This window comes from Neovison vison, chromosome 4, assembly GCF_020171115.1.
Source record: "Neovison vison isolate M4711 chromosome 4, ASM_NN_V1, whole genome shotgun sequence".
NCBI classification, from domain to species: Eukaryota; Metazoa; Chordata; class Mammalia; order Carnivora; family Mustelidae; genus Neogale; species Neogale vison.
Window position 1 is genome coordinate 183,892,024 of NC_058094.1, and position 18,406 is coordinate 183,910,429.

Sequence of the window (18,406 nt, forward strand, 5' to 3'; positions counted from 1 at the left end):
GTCTAGTCCAGGAAAGGAGATGATGCTGGTTGGGTGTAGGTTGGTAGAACGTAAAATGGAAAGAGAATGAAAGATAGAAAGATAGAAAAAGATGAAGGGTGTGTAGGTTGAATTTGCAGTAGTTGGGGTCTGCCTATGGAAGTGATGGAAAAGAGGTATCAAGGGTAACTCAAGGAGAGTTCATACATTTTATATCCTTTTTAAAACAATTTAAAGATAATTATTTTAAATTTCAGATTATGTAGCGCTAGTCATACATAATCCTTAATAGCACAGCACAAGAGAATTAATTCTAGAGATTTATTTATTTATTTATTTGACAGGCAGAGATCACAAGTAGGCAGAAAGGCAGGCAGAGAGAGGAGGAAGCAGGCTCCCTGCTGAGTAGACAGCCCGACTCTGGGCTCGATCCCAGGACCCTGGGATCATGACCTGAGCTGAAGCAGAGGCCTAACCCACTGAACCACCCAAGTGCCCCAAGAGAAACAATTCTAAAAGGAAAGTCTGAAGTCCTTCTGTGCCTGAGATTTATTACTGGCAAAGTAGACGACTGTGAGCAAGATGAAAAATTGTTGAGTATCTCCGAGGATCCAAACAATGGAGAAAAAATAAATATCTGTAACTGTTGACTTCATCAAGGCCTCATTAGGACCCAGGGAAATACATTAAGGCTCACTTTCAAAAAAGTAACAGAATTATCTTTATTTTCATTATTATTTTAGTTCAAGTCTCTAGACCCTATAAAAAGAACTTAAGCGTATCCCTGCACTGCCACTCCAACACAAATCACCATTTCCTTTCATCTTGCTTTGACCAACCCCAATATTTTCCCACGTCAGAAAAACCTTCCAGTGTATAAGAGGAGCCTTTGGACCACGTGTGTGTATATAAGCCTGTTCATGCCTCTGGGATCCCACGATAACACAGTCGGCTCACAGTCTAAGCCAGGTGCCCAGTTTCCATCTGGACTCCTGACAAACTGTGTGGTCAGGATTTAGAAATCAGAAATCTGGGAAAGGCGCAATGTGATGGACACAGCCACCCCAAATACCATATATGTTATCACCATCATTTAACACATAGTGCAGGAAATCCTGTTCTTTGCAGAAGAACTTCAAAGAACCACTTCTAGTTCTCCTGGGTAACATTTATTTTTTTCTTTGCTAACCCCAAAGCGCAGACAGATATATATTTTCCCTCTAGTAAATTGCTAGTGACACTCCATTTCTTTCCTGCCATCCTCAACCCATTGTCCAACTGACCTCTCGAATTTCACTACCCTTCTAAGCTGAAGAGCTGTGCTTAGCTGTTTACAGAGGCCCACTTACTTGGCTTTACTCTGTACTTTCCCTTTCTTTTTTAGGGTCTGAATTTCTTACCTTTTAGTTCTGCCATGTTGATGAGACTTCCTCTACCCCCATGTGAATCCTCTTCTTTTGTCCCAGTGACTTTTTTTTTTTCTAATAGGAAGAGCTGTCTTTTAAGACAGCTTGACCTTGCATGTTTTACCTTACTTTTGCATTTTAAGGAAAGAAACCTTCATTCATGTCATCAGAAATAAGCACATGATGTTAGTTCCCTTAAGTGACTCAGATGTCTCATTTATGCCTTCACTAGTTTGTTCGTGTGACGTATGTTTGCTGAGTGCCTACTGTGTTCCTAGCACCACGAGAGAGAGCTATGAACACAAACATTCTGCGTTCTAGAGGAAGACAGTGAACGAGTGAATGAACAAGCAGTCATTGTTCTGTATTCCATTATTCCATTAAAATCATTAGAGATTGATTTTATGGAAATGCAGTAGAAAGTTGCAACTTTTGCTCTTGGCATTGGATTCCAGACACCCAGCCATCTGTTGTAATTATCCATCTTCACTCTCCAGGTAGCTGAGGCTGGGTCATGAGTACCCAGATTATGATTTGGGAAAGTAGTAGTTTCACGTGGGAAAAAAATAGCTGATTGGTCACTCTCCTAGGACTGCAAAAGCGTTGGTGGTATAGTGGTGAGCATAGCTGCCTTCCTAGGACTGCAAAAGAAACAATAACCCAGTGTGAGTGTCATTCAAAGCAGGTTGCTGAGCAGTTCTGCAGTAAATCATAGAATTGTGCACTTAGAATGGAAATCATTTTCAAATGCAGTATATATCACAGCAAGTCAGGGAAGATATGCACCAAATGTCTCTGATATAAACCTCACATCAGGATGGCGACAGAGTGATTAGTGAACTTTAAGGTATTTTCTTATATGCTTGACTGTTAGGGTAGGTAGTTATTTTTCATCTGCTTATAGTTGTAAGTTATAACAAGACGGGTGGATTCATGTCTTGCCAGAAGCCATAACTCTTTACTTAGTTGACATGACCAGATTCTCAATTTCATCCTCTGAGAGATTAAGAGCACAATAAGACATTGACTTCTTCTGACCTTTCTTCTGTCTTCTCTGGGCAGAATATCTCGATGCATAACACAGTTGGTGGGGCCATGGCAGGGCCCGGAGCTCACCAGCTTGGCAGCACCCGGATGCCCAACCATGACACCAGCGTTGTGATTCAGCAAGCCATGCCGTCACCCCAGTCCAGCTCTGTCATCACACAGGCACCTTCTACCAACCGCCAGATCGGGTAAGGAGACTTCCTCGGCTGTCTCTGGGGCCTGGTTGGAGCTCAGAGAATGTTTTGGAGTTTCTCCTTGTTTCTGGTGCTCACACTGGATGAGACAGAAGTTGGTGTTCCTGGTTGGTGTGAGATCACCTGATATGTAGAATGATGTTTTAATGGGAGAAGGGAGGGGAGTCCCTATGGGTTGGAGACTGTTTTGTCCTGGACTTTAGGGGCCAAAGCAAGTCATTCTGTGCCATCCCTTCTTCAGACAAGATATATGACTGTGGAAAGCACCTTGGATGTTATGGAGAGGAGAACATAGTTTTCAGGCCAAATGCTTAAGGATGGTAGAGGGAAGTTTCACGAGTCCATTTCCCTCCCCAAGAGTGTGTCCCTTGGTTCCTAAGATCTGCTGAGCACATCCCCTTCGTCTTTCATGTATTTCCAGTCTTCCCTCCTTTGATGATTCTTCCTTGCTTCTTCTCCTTGTTAATACCTCTTTATTAGCTCTCCTCTTCCTCTGTATTGGCCCAGGCTCATTCCTAGAATAGACAAAACAAACCAAAACAAAACAAAAAGCCAGCCCTTTCCCCCTTATTTATGTAAAAAAGACATTAGTACGGTATTGAGCAAAATTGGCAGAAAGGTCCTGTCAGAATCTCAGACACTCTGTATTATGGGATGGAAAGAATTTTCATTTCTGAGTCTCAGGTGACAGCTCTAACCCCTGGCTATTTAGAGTGTGGTCTGAGGACCCGCAGCCTGGGCATGAACGGTGAGCTTCTTGGAAATGCAGAATCTCTGGCCTGCTTCCTTACCTTCAGGATGATGGTGGTGGTGTGTCTTCTTTCCACCCTCACAAGAGCAGAGTGAAGAAGAAATAAAAGATTTAAGAGCAGTCGGGTTCTCAGGAAGAAAAGGTAGTAACTTAAGCCAAAGAGCTCTGATAAATTTATATTGCTGGAAGCTGAGAACTGCATGTGGTACATTCCCAGAATTCTCTCTTTAAAATAGGAAAGGGAACTTGTGGTGTTTGGTATGTGCATCAGAATTTAGTGTGAATATTCAGTTGAATATTGGATATGGTGATTAAAAAAAAAAAAAGCATTAAAAGCTGACCCACAATTTGCCAGTGTGTCTTTCCCCCTTTGTTTTTGTTTTTTAAAGATTTTATTTTAAAATAATCTCTACACCCAACATGGGGCTTGAACTTATAACCCCAAAGTCAACAGTCACATGCTTTACCAATGAGCCAGACAGCTGCTATCCTGTCCCCTCCTTTATTAATGCCTGTAGAATTTCAGATCAAGAGCGAGCACCAGGAACGACATTGGCTCCTTCCTTTTTAGAATGCTCTAGAAGAGGGGGTACTTTGTCTCTCAACGTTTCTCAGCTTCCCAGATGGGCTGTGATTTGTGAAGACCCATCTTAACAAATGAGAGCTCTGGGCAATGACTGTTTTGTGAGTCTGTCATAGGTACATTTGGTTTCCCTTTTAAGAAACAGAATATTACTCTGGCCATTCAAATGCTTAGCTTTGTTGGAAGAAGCCAATACTAAATGAGCTAGTATTATTTAGTGAAATATTTCTTTTCTTATCAAATGACTATGGGAGCAAATATTGCCACCATCTAAAGCAAGAACCTATAATATAGGGGTGGGTTCTTTAAAGACAGCATCTAAATCTCACGGGACTCCTTCGCTCTAGTGGCTTGCCTTTGGGCAGACAATTCACAGTTAGGGCAGCTAATTATAATTATTTTATTTTTCTTTCAAGGGGAAAAAAACATAAAATGTGTTGGAGTTTACTAGCAATTTTATAACATTCCTTCCCCCCTGGAGTTCTCCTGCCTCCCCCTCAACCTCCAACCCAACTACCCTCTTGGAGGCCCTTAGTATTCAGCCATTGTTAGTACAAGGCTGGGTTTTGTGAAACAATCGTTTAAGGGTTAGCACTCAATTCTGAGATGGGTGTTGACTCTGTCAATAATTCACCCAGCTGGCCCAGGGCTGTATCGTTGGGTGACATTTCCAGGCTATGTCACTGTGCCTGGATGGGTGGGAGTGTTTCTCTGGTACATGGGACCTCCCAACCCACTCCATCTTCTCATTTACTCCCAATCCTGGGGTGCTGTGTGTCTCTCCTGGTGTGTTCTAGGAGATAATTGTCACTTTTGGGACTCTGTGTCATTGCCAAGCTTGAGGGAGGCTGTTTCTTTTCTTCAGATCCTTCCCTGTCGTGCTTACCATGTTGATTCCAACCCACACATCCTGTCATTTCCATTTTCCCCATGTGACCCATCCAAAACCTTGCCCGGATGGCCATGGGGGCTCAGCAAGGAACAACCCAACCCATCTCACCAGTGGATTCAGAATGAAACTCTAGGTGGTAACATTTGGGGATGGTTGACTCTTTTATTTCTCCCAGCAAAGAGGAAATGAGTACTTATTTTAAAACATGAGTTCCCTCTGGAGACTGTGTCTTTAAATGAGCATTTGAAATTGCAGATAGTTTTTTTTTTTTTTTTTGAGACTGCACAGAACCATATTGTAGTAATATTCTGATTTTTATCACAACCTCAAATATTTAAGTGTCAAAATCTGGCCAAGCCACCTGCAAATGTTTGCCATGGCTACTGGCCAACAAAAACAGCAAACAGCAATGAAAGTCTTCATTCAGGCTCAGCGCTTAAGCTGCATCCAGGCAGGGAGGCTGGGACCCACCTGTGCCCACGCACAGTGCTTTTTGCTGTGGCCAGTGGGTGTGTGTTCACGACTGGAACTTTGTGGGAGAGGGAGGGGGCCGCCTGTCTCCTGCTCCCCCTTTTTCCTTCCCTTTTCCCAGTGCTTGGCTTCTGCTGCCAACCTTACTTTTGCTTTCTTTTCTGACCCTTCTTTTGTGCTGTATTTAAGCTTTAGAGGCTTGTATGTATGGGGAATTGGTGTGGACAAGGAAAGGCTTAGAAATGGGAACAGCACTGGTGTCCGGGGAAGGTTTTTGGGGACCGAATTCATGCATTTTTGTAAGCATTTGATTTTCATACTGTTTGAGCAGGCACTGAGCCAGTGTAGAACAAAATGGGTGGAAATGCAAAAATCCAAAGAAAGAAATGTAAAAGTAGGTAGATAAGCAGCACAAGCAACTTCCGTGCCATCCCATATCCTCCCCCCGCCCCCTTCAACATACCCTATGCCCCGTTCCATCAAAGTAACGCTGTTATCCTGATAGAAACTAGAGGTAAGTATAAATATCCCCAATCGCACTCGTGTGGTTAGGCAGGCTAGAAAAACACACGGCGCTAGAGAGTGTGGGAGGCATCCCCAAACTAGAGACTACTTGTGCTTAGTCAGACTGGCAGACGCTCTGTCGGGAAGAGTGTCTTTGGCTGATTGATGGTAGCATTTTAGGAGATAAGTTTTCCAGATGGGGAAAAAAAAAAGAGTTGAGCCATGGGCTGTGGGGGAGACAAGTGAGACAGAAAACAAGCATGTGTTAAATATAGATGAAATCGATTCAGCCTTGGACCAAATATGTGGCAGATTCCAAGCAGTATCTCTATTGCAGTCATTTTTATTAGATATCATGTAACAGGCTCATTAATTCAGGATTAAGTCAGCAGAACCTGAGGAAAATGGTAGATGGACATGTAGTGGTCATGTAAATTCCCTTCCTCTGTCTCTCACTCTCTCTTTGTCTCTCTCTCTCTCTCCCCGCCTGAGATGTTTTTGTAGGAGTCAATAAGCAGTTGAGAAGGTGGCTTAATCTTAGTAGATCCTAGCTTTCCTGAAGAAGCCTATTGCTCTTTATGGAGTAAGTGCAAGCAAGTAATTCGGGCTCACGAATTCTTCCAGAGAACAATTGAGACAGTCTAGAACGTGGAGATCCATGAGGATGGACATGAGTACAGAATTCTGATTGGTTGTAGGAGACGCTGCCACAGTACCTCATGCCTTTTCTTCCTGGATTCTTTCTGTATTCCAAATGTTCTACAGATTCTGTTCTCTCTGGGGATTTGGGCAAATAAGCAAGCTTGCTAGGTGATTGGTGAAAATTACTCGATCCATAATAGTTTACAATATAGAAATGTTCTATGCATAACATTAAAATATACAAGTGTTCCTACCAAGGCCCATATTTGGACAGAAGGTATCTGGCTCATTGTGGAATATTCTAGTTAAGGTATCAGGAAACTTGAAAATATGGTCACCAGCATGCATCTAGGAAGCCAGGTATGTATGAAATTCCTCCTCGATTTTATATCACTTATATTCCTGGCACAGACGTGTCCATATCCGTGTGACATCATAAACCCTATTTGCATGGGCTTGTGGCCGGGCAGTGTCGACCGAATACTTAGCCAGAAATTTATATAAAATGCCATAGAAGGAAATCTTGTTTTATGTAAAAATAAAGAGGAGTCAATACTCATCATAAATTGTGCCTCCTCTCACCCTTTCTGCACTCCTCTCTCTCTTTTCTCTTTGCAATCCCTGATGCTATGTATCATGCAGAATATCAGCCATAGCTCAAGGAAAATAATAATAATACCAGTAGCATTAGAAGCTTGTTACATCTCAGATGTGTTGCCATCAAAAGCAGTGCTACCTTTTCTACCGGAGTCTCATGGCTTTGTTGCAGGAGTTGCTGTTGCTGTTGGTGGTGTCCATTGAGATGGGAATGGTCATCGATCTGAAGATTTTTGTGTCATTGTTGCTCGGGGTGGTGGGGGTGGGGAATGGGAGGTGCATAAATGACGCTGTCACAGAAAAGAGCATTTAAGGAAGACTTCAGTAAGACAGCTTATCCTTCAGGAATGTGCTTGCTCTGTAAATGTGTAGGTGTGTGAAATCACTATTAAGAGTTTTCTTGAACTTGGCATGATTAAGTCTACTGCTGCCCACCACACGCTGATGTTAGTGACATCCAGGCCAGTCTTCTTTCTCGCAGAGGCAGCAGACCAGCAGGTCCCAGGTCACTGGCCCATAGCCCTTTGCCAGGATAGCTTGAAGACCCTCTTGAGGAATTCAGAAGAGAAGCCATTACTTCCTGCTTTGTGTTTTGCTGAGTATCATGGCTATGAACATTGCTTTATTGTTAGAAAGTTGCTGGATCTTTCACAGCCCCAAGAACATTTACGAGGGCCCTTCAGGGGGATGCTTTCTGAAAGGGTTGACAGACTAAACCATATGGCTCCCGTTAAATCCCATGCAGAGCCTTGAGAAATTACCTCTGACAAGGGGGCCAGCAGCCTTCCACTCACAGAGTTTTATGTGTGGAACAAAAAATTAAGTACTGATACTTGAGGAAATATAAGGTTTCTTAACATTCAGAAGTTGTAATACCACATGGTATTGTGGCCAGATGAAGGGGGCAGAGCCAGAATGCCAGAGCACTCTGGCATATTTCTACAAGAAGTAGAAAAGTATCCTTGCTCTTGTCTCTGAATCTGGCTCCTCCCTCGGATTCTCCAGGCAAGCTTTGTGTGTCTTGGTACTACAGCACCTCAGCTGGAACACAGAAAGCCTGGTATCTCAGCCACTTTAGAGGGGTAAGGTTAAATACCACAAACCTGGTAGCTTGAACAACAGATATTTATTTCTTGCAGTTCAGGAGGATTGAAAGTACAAGGTCAGGGACCTTGGTCAGCAGGTGTGGTTCTTGGTGAGGACCCATTTCCTGTTGGCAGACAACTGCCATCTTGCTGTGTGCTCACCTGACTTCTTCTTTGTGCTTGGTGGGGGTTATGGGGTTGGGGAGAGTTAGTAAACTCTGGTATTTCTTCCTCTTATAAGGATATTGATCCCATTATGGGGACTCCACCCTCAAGACCTCATCTAAACCCAGTCACTTCCCAAGGCCCTGCCTCCTAATACCATCACATAAGGGGGGGTAAGGTTTCACCCTGTGAATCTGGGGAGTACACAAGCATACAGTCCATAAACAGCTAGTGTTGTTGGGAGAGAACCTTGGAGGTCACTCCTCAATGGCTCAAACTTTTCTGTTAGAAAAGCTCTCGGTTACCAGGCTGACCTTGAAGACAAAGAAGCTGCCATTTATCCAACATCTGCTATGTGCCAGGCACTGACCTAGCATTGCATTTTGTTTCCTATCATTGCCCAAGAGCCCAGGCAGACGTTCTTTGCTCCAGTTTTATTGCTCAAAGAAGAGAAGTAACTTGTCGAGTATCATTCAGCCAGTGAAATGAACAGTTTTGAGTGTAGGTCTGTTGGACTCCAAAGCACGTGCTTTCCCTCTACTCCTATTCATAGCTACCCCAGTGCTGTGGAAGACACATGAGCTTATCTGACCATTTGGGAGAATCATCTACCCACAGGAGTTGGCCAATGCTCAGTCTGTCCGTTTCCAGTGTGAGGAGCTTCTGTGCTTTCACACACCTGCAGCATGGTCAAGGGCAGAGGGAGACATCTTGAGTCTCCAGTACCTGCTTTAGGCCTCTAGGAGAAAGATGCAGGTGGTCCTGGCCCCCAAGAAAGGGAGATCAGAGACTGTCTTGGGCACATGGAGCAGAGAGTTGGTCTCTCCTGGGAGAAACCAACTGGCCACATGCCCTCCTTTGTAAGAAAAACCAAAGTCACCACAGAGAGTGCTCTTTTTTCATCCATTTGTTTGCTCCACATTTGGCTTCTTTCTCTGAAGGGAGACCCCTATTCCTTGCCCCAATGAAGTATGGCTTCCAGACTTGTTCTGATTCCTGCTGTGGATAGGAGTCTTTGCCTGTGACCTCCTCCCCTTGGCGGAGGATTTCATTTCTAGATCTTATGAACAGAAGCCCTGCTTACAAAGTTCCAGAAGCTTCCATTTAAGTCTCTCCATGTGTATCTCCCCCCACCCCATTTTTAGAAACAGATAGGCACCAATGAGGATCTGCTTCTAGAACAAATAGCCCAGGATCATTTGGTTTGTGTCTATCATAAATCTGGACAATTTTTCTTTTCTGCAGCATATTGAAAAGACATACCTGGAGAGCAAGAGCTTCCTCAGAGCTAAACTATGTCAGGTCAGAGGAGAGTCTTGGGAAAGTATTGGCCATGAGTTCAGAGGTCACAGGTTTGGGATAGTCCAGGCTCTTTCATTTAATAGGTTTTCAGCCTTGGCCCAGTGCTCCACCTCTGTGGGCCTCAGTTCCTTCATCTGTATACGAAAAGGTTAACTAGCTGGTGGGAAGTCAGTCCCAGCACCAAACTTCTCATGCAGTGCTACTTTTCTGTCTCAAATTTATTTTCTCTTTTGGTTTGTTTTCTTCCAGGAGCTGAGTTTGGTAAGAGCTCTACTTACGTGTTCACAAATATGTTCACGTCCCACTGTGGATGAGAACAGAATAGGGCTTGGGAATGCTTGGGAGGAGGGGGCCAGTACAGTCAGACTGTGGTCCCAACATACGTAGCCAGAGAGATCTGATTTCCAGGCTCAACTCCTGGGTAAATAACAAGAATTTTATAATTCTTTTCCATGGGAATGAACATACCCATTTTACATTAGAGTGAGGTGAGGTTCAGAGATTATGTGACTTGCCCCAAGTCATACTGATAATGAACGGCAAGAGCCAAAACCAGAAGCCAGGCACCTACACTGCACTGTTCATGGGTCTAAGTGAATTTAACTTCACCAAGATTTGGTTTCTTCAGTTGTAAAATAGGGCAGTATCACTAGAAAATTCTTGAAGTCCTATTCCACACCAATGTTGTGATTTTCATAACAAGTTTAATTTTGAGAACTACTTGCAAGGCAGTTTCTTTGGAGACATAGTGCTACGTGCGTGGCTATGTGTAATTTCCTCCTTTGCACTGATCTTCCCAATAAATTGTTCTTTTATTGTCACTTTGCTGTATATCTTGTTGTTGGAGATTGAACAAGAAAAATACCTAAACAACAGCACAATAGTGAAAGATATAAAACAAGTCTGATGCAAGACGCCTAGAGCAGCTCTGTGGGAAAATGCAATTCACTGTCTTCTTTTCTAGAATTATCATCATTTTGGAGGTTACTTTGTGGGAGACTTGAAACAGAGGGCTTTTTTATATCAATATTTAACGTTTTCCTAGATATCCTAGTTATCCTTGGATAAGGTGCCAAATAACTAGACAATGGGGGTTGAGAATATATGTTTCCCATAATACAAAATCCAATAATTAACTGTACCTCTCTGTACTTGTCTTAGCTTCTAATGGGGATTGGCTCAGTATTTCCTGTTCTTGGGACCAGAAATGGATGCCTTGCTTGCTCATCGCTGTCAGTTTACACGGAACCTGGGATAGAGTTAAAGAGAGTCCCAGGACTATGTGTAATCATTCCTTGGTGAATGCCAAAAGGGGTACTAACATGGGGAAGTGATTAGTCTTTGCTGTGCTCTGCAAGGTATGTGTGTTAGGAGAAATGAATCAGATAAAGCAGGTCTGATCCTTTGTAACAGGAAGGACACTTCGCTCTTTTGAAGACTGAGCATGTCCACTTAATGTGGCAGTGTCTCAAGTAGACATTTCTGATCATTTGTAGTTTTCATATTCTTAAGTACTGTGCCTAAAGTGTAAATAACTCTCATCTGAACTGATTAACAAGTATTTTCTGAGTTAAGAGGACTGTTCTAGGAACTTGCAGATAGCCCATGGTACCCATTGCATATGCCATGTATTTATGTAATTGGAATTCAAAAGATTAAATAGTTCAATAGGTTCTCTCATGTGTATTTTTCAATAATATTAGATCAAATAGATTTTTCTCTACCATAATTTTTTTTTATATCCTTTCTAATGAGGATTGAGTTAAAGATTACATAAATTCTATGGACCTTTTGCCTTTGGTGGGATGAGAATAACACATAAACAAACACTTAATTTGGTCTTGGATTTTGGATATAAAGGAAATCCTTGATATAAATTTCAGTTACATTTAGTTAAATTCTGTTTTAGTGAGACACGGGGCAAAGCCAATGCTGGAGATGAAAGCCATGGCTAGTGGGTCTGACTACCACTCACAAGTTCTTTGAAAAGGCCCCATGACCTCTCTGGGCCCTACTTTTCCATCTTATAAAAATAAAGAATGAAACTAGATTGCTTACTGAGTGCCCTCTTCTATCTCTTAGGAACAAATCTGTTTCTTTATCATGACTAACACTCTTCCCCAACACTGCTTGGCTGATACGGATTGTGGAAGAAGAAACTCCATAAAATAGTTATGTTCAAATTTAGTAGGCAATCTAGTAATCCATTTGCCTTGTATGTTGTGCTTTGGGTAAATATTAATGTGAAATTCCTGTAGAGTAATAAACATTCTTAATGGTACCAGACACGTTTAAAAGAATTTGGAGTTTTATAGTTTCACCCCCTTTGACAGAGTGCATTTGGGCTGGTGAATAGGGTGGTAAAGTCTGTAAAATGATAGGACCCTTGTGAGTGTGGGGTAGAGACATGCCGGCATGTGCTTGGGTTGCTTTTTGCAGGGTTGCAGAAGTTTGCAGAGAACAGATGGCCCCCAAACATCTTTGAAATGCCAGAAATGACTTCCCCAATAACCAGAGACCCATCGTATATTGGTTCAGATATGGTAATTCACAAACCAAATGCACAGCACTTCACAGCTGACCTCAAGTCTATTCTAAAAAACCCAGAAACATTTTTGACACAAGAATCATAATGACAAGTGCAACAAGAGACACCCATCATCAAGTCACCAAGCTACTGAACATATGTTAAATACACAGTTTTGTTCTCAGAATCTGTAGGGGTTGGGGGCCAAGCATTTGGCAGACTCTCAGGGATCACTACATAGCATGACATTTCTTCTCACTTTTCCCAGTGGCCTGCTTAAACTAAATATCTGAAGAGATAAAGTGTAAGTTGTTAGAGTAAAGAGAAGTAGAGGCTGCTCCCACTTCAGTATCGTTTAGATTGTTTGAATGGAACCATTCTGATGAACCTGTAAATTTAGTGAAACCAAAGTCCACCTCTAACGTCTTTCTATAACCCTTTGCTGAGCCAAGGTATATTTTTAATGAAAAATCTAAAAAAAATGCAGCTTTATAGATGCATATTTCAAATTATAGCCTCTTAAAAACATTGGAAGAATGAATTAAGAATGGGGGTACCTGGCTGTCTCAGTTGGGGAGCATGCAACTCTTGATTTCGGAGTTGTGGGCTCAAGCCCCATGTTGGGTGTAGAGATTACTTAAAGATAAATTTTTTTTTTAAGATTTTTAATTTTTTATTTGAGAGAGTGTGAGAGCAAAAGAGATCACAGAGGGAGAGGGTGAAGCAGATTTCCTACTGAGCAGGGAGCCTGATGTGGGGCTTGATCCCAGGACTCTCTGAGATCGTGACCTGAACTGAAGGCAGATGCTAACTGACTGAGCCATCCAGGTGCCCCTAAAGATAAAATCTTTTAAGAAAATAAAAATAATCCCAACAAAACTGTACAGTGTTAAAGGAGAGGGGGAAATTTTAATGTCCAGTTATATCTAAATGAGATATGAGTGTGTGTGTGCATTCATTTCATAATATTTTGCCTTATTGGAACATAATTTAAGCCATTTGACATGTATATTATTTTATTCAAAATGCTTGGAGGATTTTTCTGGGTGCGTTCTGTATATTCTTCATAGCATGGTTTTTCATGATGCCCCGAATGTCTCTATCATCTCCTCCTTACATGACAATAAACTATACCAGCACCTTGGAACTGTTTTTAAATAAGAGCCCCAGTGATAGACAAGTATAATAAGATTTGAAGAAAAAAAAAAAACAACTCACATGGATTCACATTAGTTCCTTTACCTAGTTTTCAGAAAATTGAAACAATTTCCTCATTATCTAGAAAATGACCATTTGGCTGATGGATTACGTTTTCAGAAGGAGCCACTTTTTATTTCTCTGACCCCTTGACATCATTGGCATGTAGGATGAGATACTTAGGTGCTAATGCTGATGTCCCTGGAAGGTGGTGACAGCTGAATCCTAGGGCAGGGGAGGGAGAATCAACTCAGGTGGTGATTCCCTCCATGTGAGGAGGAGGGTGAATATTTCACAGAAAATTGGCTTTGCTACTAACCATGGGTTTGGTGCTTCACTAAAGAAGGATTTAATTTACCTGGAGATTCCAATTTATAGTCACCGTAGAGTGAGGGTGGGAGGGCACTCCCCTAGAACCTTTTCTCTCCCCCACCTTCCCTCCCTCTTTTCTTCCCATCTCCCCTAGAAAGAAAGGAGAAGACATCAAATTATTTGTGTCTGCCATTTGACCATGGCTCTGGCCAAAGGTCTGGAATTGGAGAGAGTTTAAAACTTTTAACTAAAAGAAAAATGACACAGAGAGGCAGAGAGAGAAAGAGAGAGGTGTCAATTACTAGACATGTCCCAATACATCCTCATTGTGTGGATAGCTGCTGTTTATTTAATTTAACTCTGTAGTCAAGCACTTCATAGGAAACTAGAGGAGTGAGTTTGTCCAGATCTCTTTTGGCAAATATGTGTGTGTCTGTGTTTGTGTGTGGGAAAGAAAGAGAAAGAGAGACAGAGAGATGGAGGGAGGGAGGGAGGGAGTGGGAGAGAGAAAGACAGAGAAGGGGAGAGAGAGAGAGAGAGAGAGAGAAAGAGATTTTTATAAAAAGAGTGTGTGAAACATTGGCTGCCCCACCGAAGCCACAGACAACCAAACTTATATTGAGTCCACCCTGTTCCATAATTATTACTGCCATTAAGAATAATTATTATTTGCTTCATTGAGTTGGCAGTTTGGAGGCTGCCTGAGACAGAGGCTTTTCACAGGAGCTGTAGCACACAAAGGACCAAGCAATCACCCACAAGTACTTCAACATGTTTGGACGACGTCCTTCTCTTGGTTCACTTCATTGGGTTTCGTACACATCGAGCTTCAAATTGAATGAAAAGTTCATCAGATACAAACCCAGCAGGAATGAGCACCAGCACCCAGAAAGCTTTTTTTTTTTTTTTTTTTTTAATAAGGAATTCTTGGTTTTTCTCAAGTCTGGAGATGAGCATTCCCTTCACACTGCTGTGTTCCTTTAATTAAAAAGAGAAAAGTAAGTAATAAGTAGAGACTGGGCTGGAAATGGTATGAGAGGAAAATGTGGAAGAGCAGGAGAAGCAGCAAGCTTATTTCGGAGGCAGAATCTTCACCACCTTAACGTCATTTTCCCCTGATTTGTTTTCACTCCTTGCACACAAACTCTCCAGATTCCAGAGTCTGTATGGTTTCCTTTTCCCTTTGCCATATCCTTCTGAATCACCTGTGCTGTGGGCATCCCGCATGCCCTTCACAGCTAGAATGTGGCCAGGTATTTTGAATGAGTGATGTGCTCCCAACAGAATCTGTGTCTGGCAAAAGGCTCACCGGGTCATTAAAGTAAGAAGAGCATGACAAAATGTTCTTCCAGACGTTATTTTTCCCATAAGACTCCTTGGTTCCTTGCCAACATCTGTACCCGTCACAGGCCTGCGGGCACTTAAAGAGAGCAGCACACGCCCTCAAGTGTGGGGTGTCTGTCCCTTCCCCTTAACCTCTTCCTTGTATAGTGGCTGCTTGTAGCAAAAGCCGCTGATTCAGACCCCTCAGGAGCCTCCTAAAAGCTGCTGATTCAGAAGAAGAAAAAAATCACCAGCAGCTTCCATTTGACACATCAGGCCTGACACAACTGAGTGAATGTCAGCTTTGTTTCTCCAGACACCCAAATAGTCTGCTCTCCATCCCGAAGCCAACCAAGATTCCCAGGCAGGGTCGGGGAAGACCAGGGCGACCTTGCGGGACATGCGGGAGATGCCGTGTCTGTGTAATAAATACTCCTCAGTCAGTCAAGAATGGGAGCAACTGGGTACACACATTCTCCAAGATGTTGTGCCCCAGTGGAGTGAATAGGAGGAATCCCCTCCCCTACCCTAGGCATTGAAAAGTGACTTCTATTATAACACATCATTAAATGGCTTCTTTGGGTGAACGCCCCTGTGTGAATAAGAAACAAGTCAGTTTCACTGCAGTCATTTTCAGGGATTTGTGATCCTGGACATTATATGTATAAAAACTATTTAGAGGGAAAATTTTACAAAGGAGCATTCCTGTCCTGGTTTTCATAAAAGATGGCAAAATAGTACCGTAAAGAAAAAAGAAATCCAACACTTTCTTCATAGTAGTAAAGCTTGTCTTCGGGTAAGTTTTCCTGCTAGGGTAGAGTTGCTGCTTTTTCGTTTGTCATTTGTTTTAGGGATTTAGGGGAGAGGAAGACCAGGGAAATGGTCTTCATTGGCATGGATTTTAATTAAGGTGGAACCTTAATTTGTTCATTTTCAGTGGTAACCTTCACGAGGAACCACATCTTTACAAAGCTTTGTGGAGTGTGTTGTTTCTATCAGTCCTTAATAAAGTCCCACTGTTACTTTTTTAATTTAGAGTTCCTGTTGTACCAAGTCTTACCATGGGCAGCGCTTATTTTAAGGATATTTCTGTAGAAAGCATTTGATCCGTTGTGTTTTAGTATTGGATTTCTCTAGAAAAATGGGAGTTTTCTGAAGTCTCGTTTTTTAATTGGTTTTTATAGTGATGGGTCCGATGTTTCTTCTACTGAATGCTGTCTCACCACCTATTGACTTAATTTTAGGTCCTTTTCTAGAGTTAAGCAATGAAAAGAACCTGCACGTTTTGTTAATTGTTCCAGAATGTGGTGTATGTGGTGAGTTTTTAGGGAGCTTCCAAACAGAACTAGGCACTGTCAGAAATGACCGTCACACTAGACAGCAGACCCCAAGGGAGAAGAGGTGACATCACAGTCTGATATATGATAACATCAGGGAAATGGTTTTTTTTTCTCAGCTGCAGAGAGATTTTTTTATTTAAAAACAAAACAAAACAAAACCGCCTACTCTAAAAGATGAGCAGATAGACTCCAGTATGTTATAGTGTGATATCTACATGCATATTATGAAGATAAGTTATTAGGATAGAAACAGCCAGAATCTACTACGCTGGGCCCTGCAGAGCCTGCTCCAGGCTGCCAAGGTTAGGGAGGTTAGGGAGGTGAGTTCGGCCAGGTAAGCAGGCACCCTGTCTCCCAGGTATTCCTTTACCCAGAACACCTCCACATTTTTTCACCTAGTCGAGTTTCTACCTAATCATTTCTTTCAATAAAGGCTCCTGCAGAAAGAAAGAAGTTTGAATGGTATAGAATTAAGAGATCCTTTACTCTTTATGCACTATGAGAGAAAAAGTGGAGTTAGGAGCATGCTTTCATAGGTACTACCCTGAAGACCAGCTTCCTAGAGAAGAAGTGATACTGTCACCATCATGGAAAAGAAATGGGGTTGGGAAAACCAGCCATGGTTTCTGGAGTGATGGGGGAAGAGTAAAACATGAAAGGACTTTCAGCAACTCGTTGGGAAGGAAGAAAATTGTCAAAAGGAAAACATAAAGCTTTCATGGGAATTTGTACATTTTAATCTCTCAGGAAAAGGCAGAACAACAACAACAAAGGAAGTCAGATTGTTTCAATTCACTGTTCCAGCAGGATACATTAACACGTGGGAGCATAAGGTCTGAAGTCCTGAGAACCAGTGGCCCAGAGAGGCAGTGTCACGGCCGGCAGGGGGTGCTCGGACGCGTGGGCCTCACCCTCCATCTTCCATCTGTAGACCTTCACTCTTGCACCATTGAAGTTGAGCTCTCCAGGATTTCACTATTATTTTTCTTTTTCTCTTCACAACCTCACTTTGCCCACAGTCCAGTCTGAACTCTGCCTCTTGGCATCCCTAGAAGGATAAGTATGTGTCTCTGATTTCTTCCCCCTCCACAGGCCAGCAGGTCTTGTGTCTTAGGCAAGATTCAGTGATTTCTATCTTTAGTTACCATATGTGTCCCCCAAAAGATCTGTTGAAACCTTAACCCCCAGAACCTCTGAATTTGGCCTTATTTGGAAATAGGATGTTTGTCGATGTCATCAAGTTAAGATGAGGTAATACTGGATTAGGCTAAACCCTATACCCAGTGATGGCTGTCCTTAGGAGAAGGTCATGTGAAGACACAGGGAAAGGGCCGTGTGACAGCAGAGGCAGAGACTGGAGTGATGTGGTTGTAACCCAGTGAGAGACAAGGTTTGCCAACAACAACCGGAAGCTAGGAGAGAGCCATGGAATAGATTGTCCCTCGAAGCCTCCAGAAGGAAGGTAGTGCTAACTACCTCAATTTCAGAACAATACCCTCCAGAACTCTGAGAGAATAAATTTCTGTTGTTTTTAAACCATCCAGTCTGTGGCAATTTGTTACAGCGGTCCTAAGAAACCAATGCAAGTTTTCATGTAATTACAGACCTATTTGTTTTGCCAATAGAATTGTGGTAAAAAACAAAACAAAACAGAACAAAAAAACAACTATCACTTTATTCTCCTTTACTCAGCTGCACCAGATGTGCAGATATAAACATCAAGAGAGAAAAAAAATGCTAAGAGTGAAAATTCTACTACTCTGGAGAACTGGTATCTTGGAGTTGGGACCAGTGTTGTGGGATATCCCCCAATTCTCCATTTGTGAGGAAAGGGAATGAAGAAGTCTGCTCTAAGTCAAACAGATCTCATTAATGTCTTCTGATGAAAGATGTCATTAGAGAAACATTTTTACCTGGGCTGCCCACCTACACAGCCATAAAAATCCACTCTGAGGTAAATGGAAGAGTGTGGGGATTCTCTTTAACCATTCTTCCTCCGCTCAGTGGTCTCTGCCAGCTTCTGAAGGATGCACTTTTTGTCCATTAAGCTGTCTACCCCCATCATTTGCAATGAATGAGAGATCAGCAT

At 42.4% G+C, this 18,406-nt stretch overlaps 1 protein-coding gene across 3 annotated transcripts in view; it reads left to right on the forward strand.

Moving 5' to 3' along the window:
* The window catches only part of CREB5 (cAMP responsive element binding protein 5), a 401,460-nt gene that overhangs the window by 151,894 nt on the left and 231,160 nt on the right, over nucleotides 1-18,406 (forward strand). For all 3 annotated transcript variants that reach the window (XM_044246290.1, XM_044246292.1, XM_044246293.1), the window contains one exon: nucleotides 2,448-2,620. In XM_044246290.1, the coding sequence (XP_044102225.1) occupies nucleotides 2,448-2,620 (173 nt within the window). The remainder of the gene's footprint in view (nucleotides 1-2,447; nucleotides 2,621-18,406) is intronic.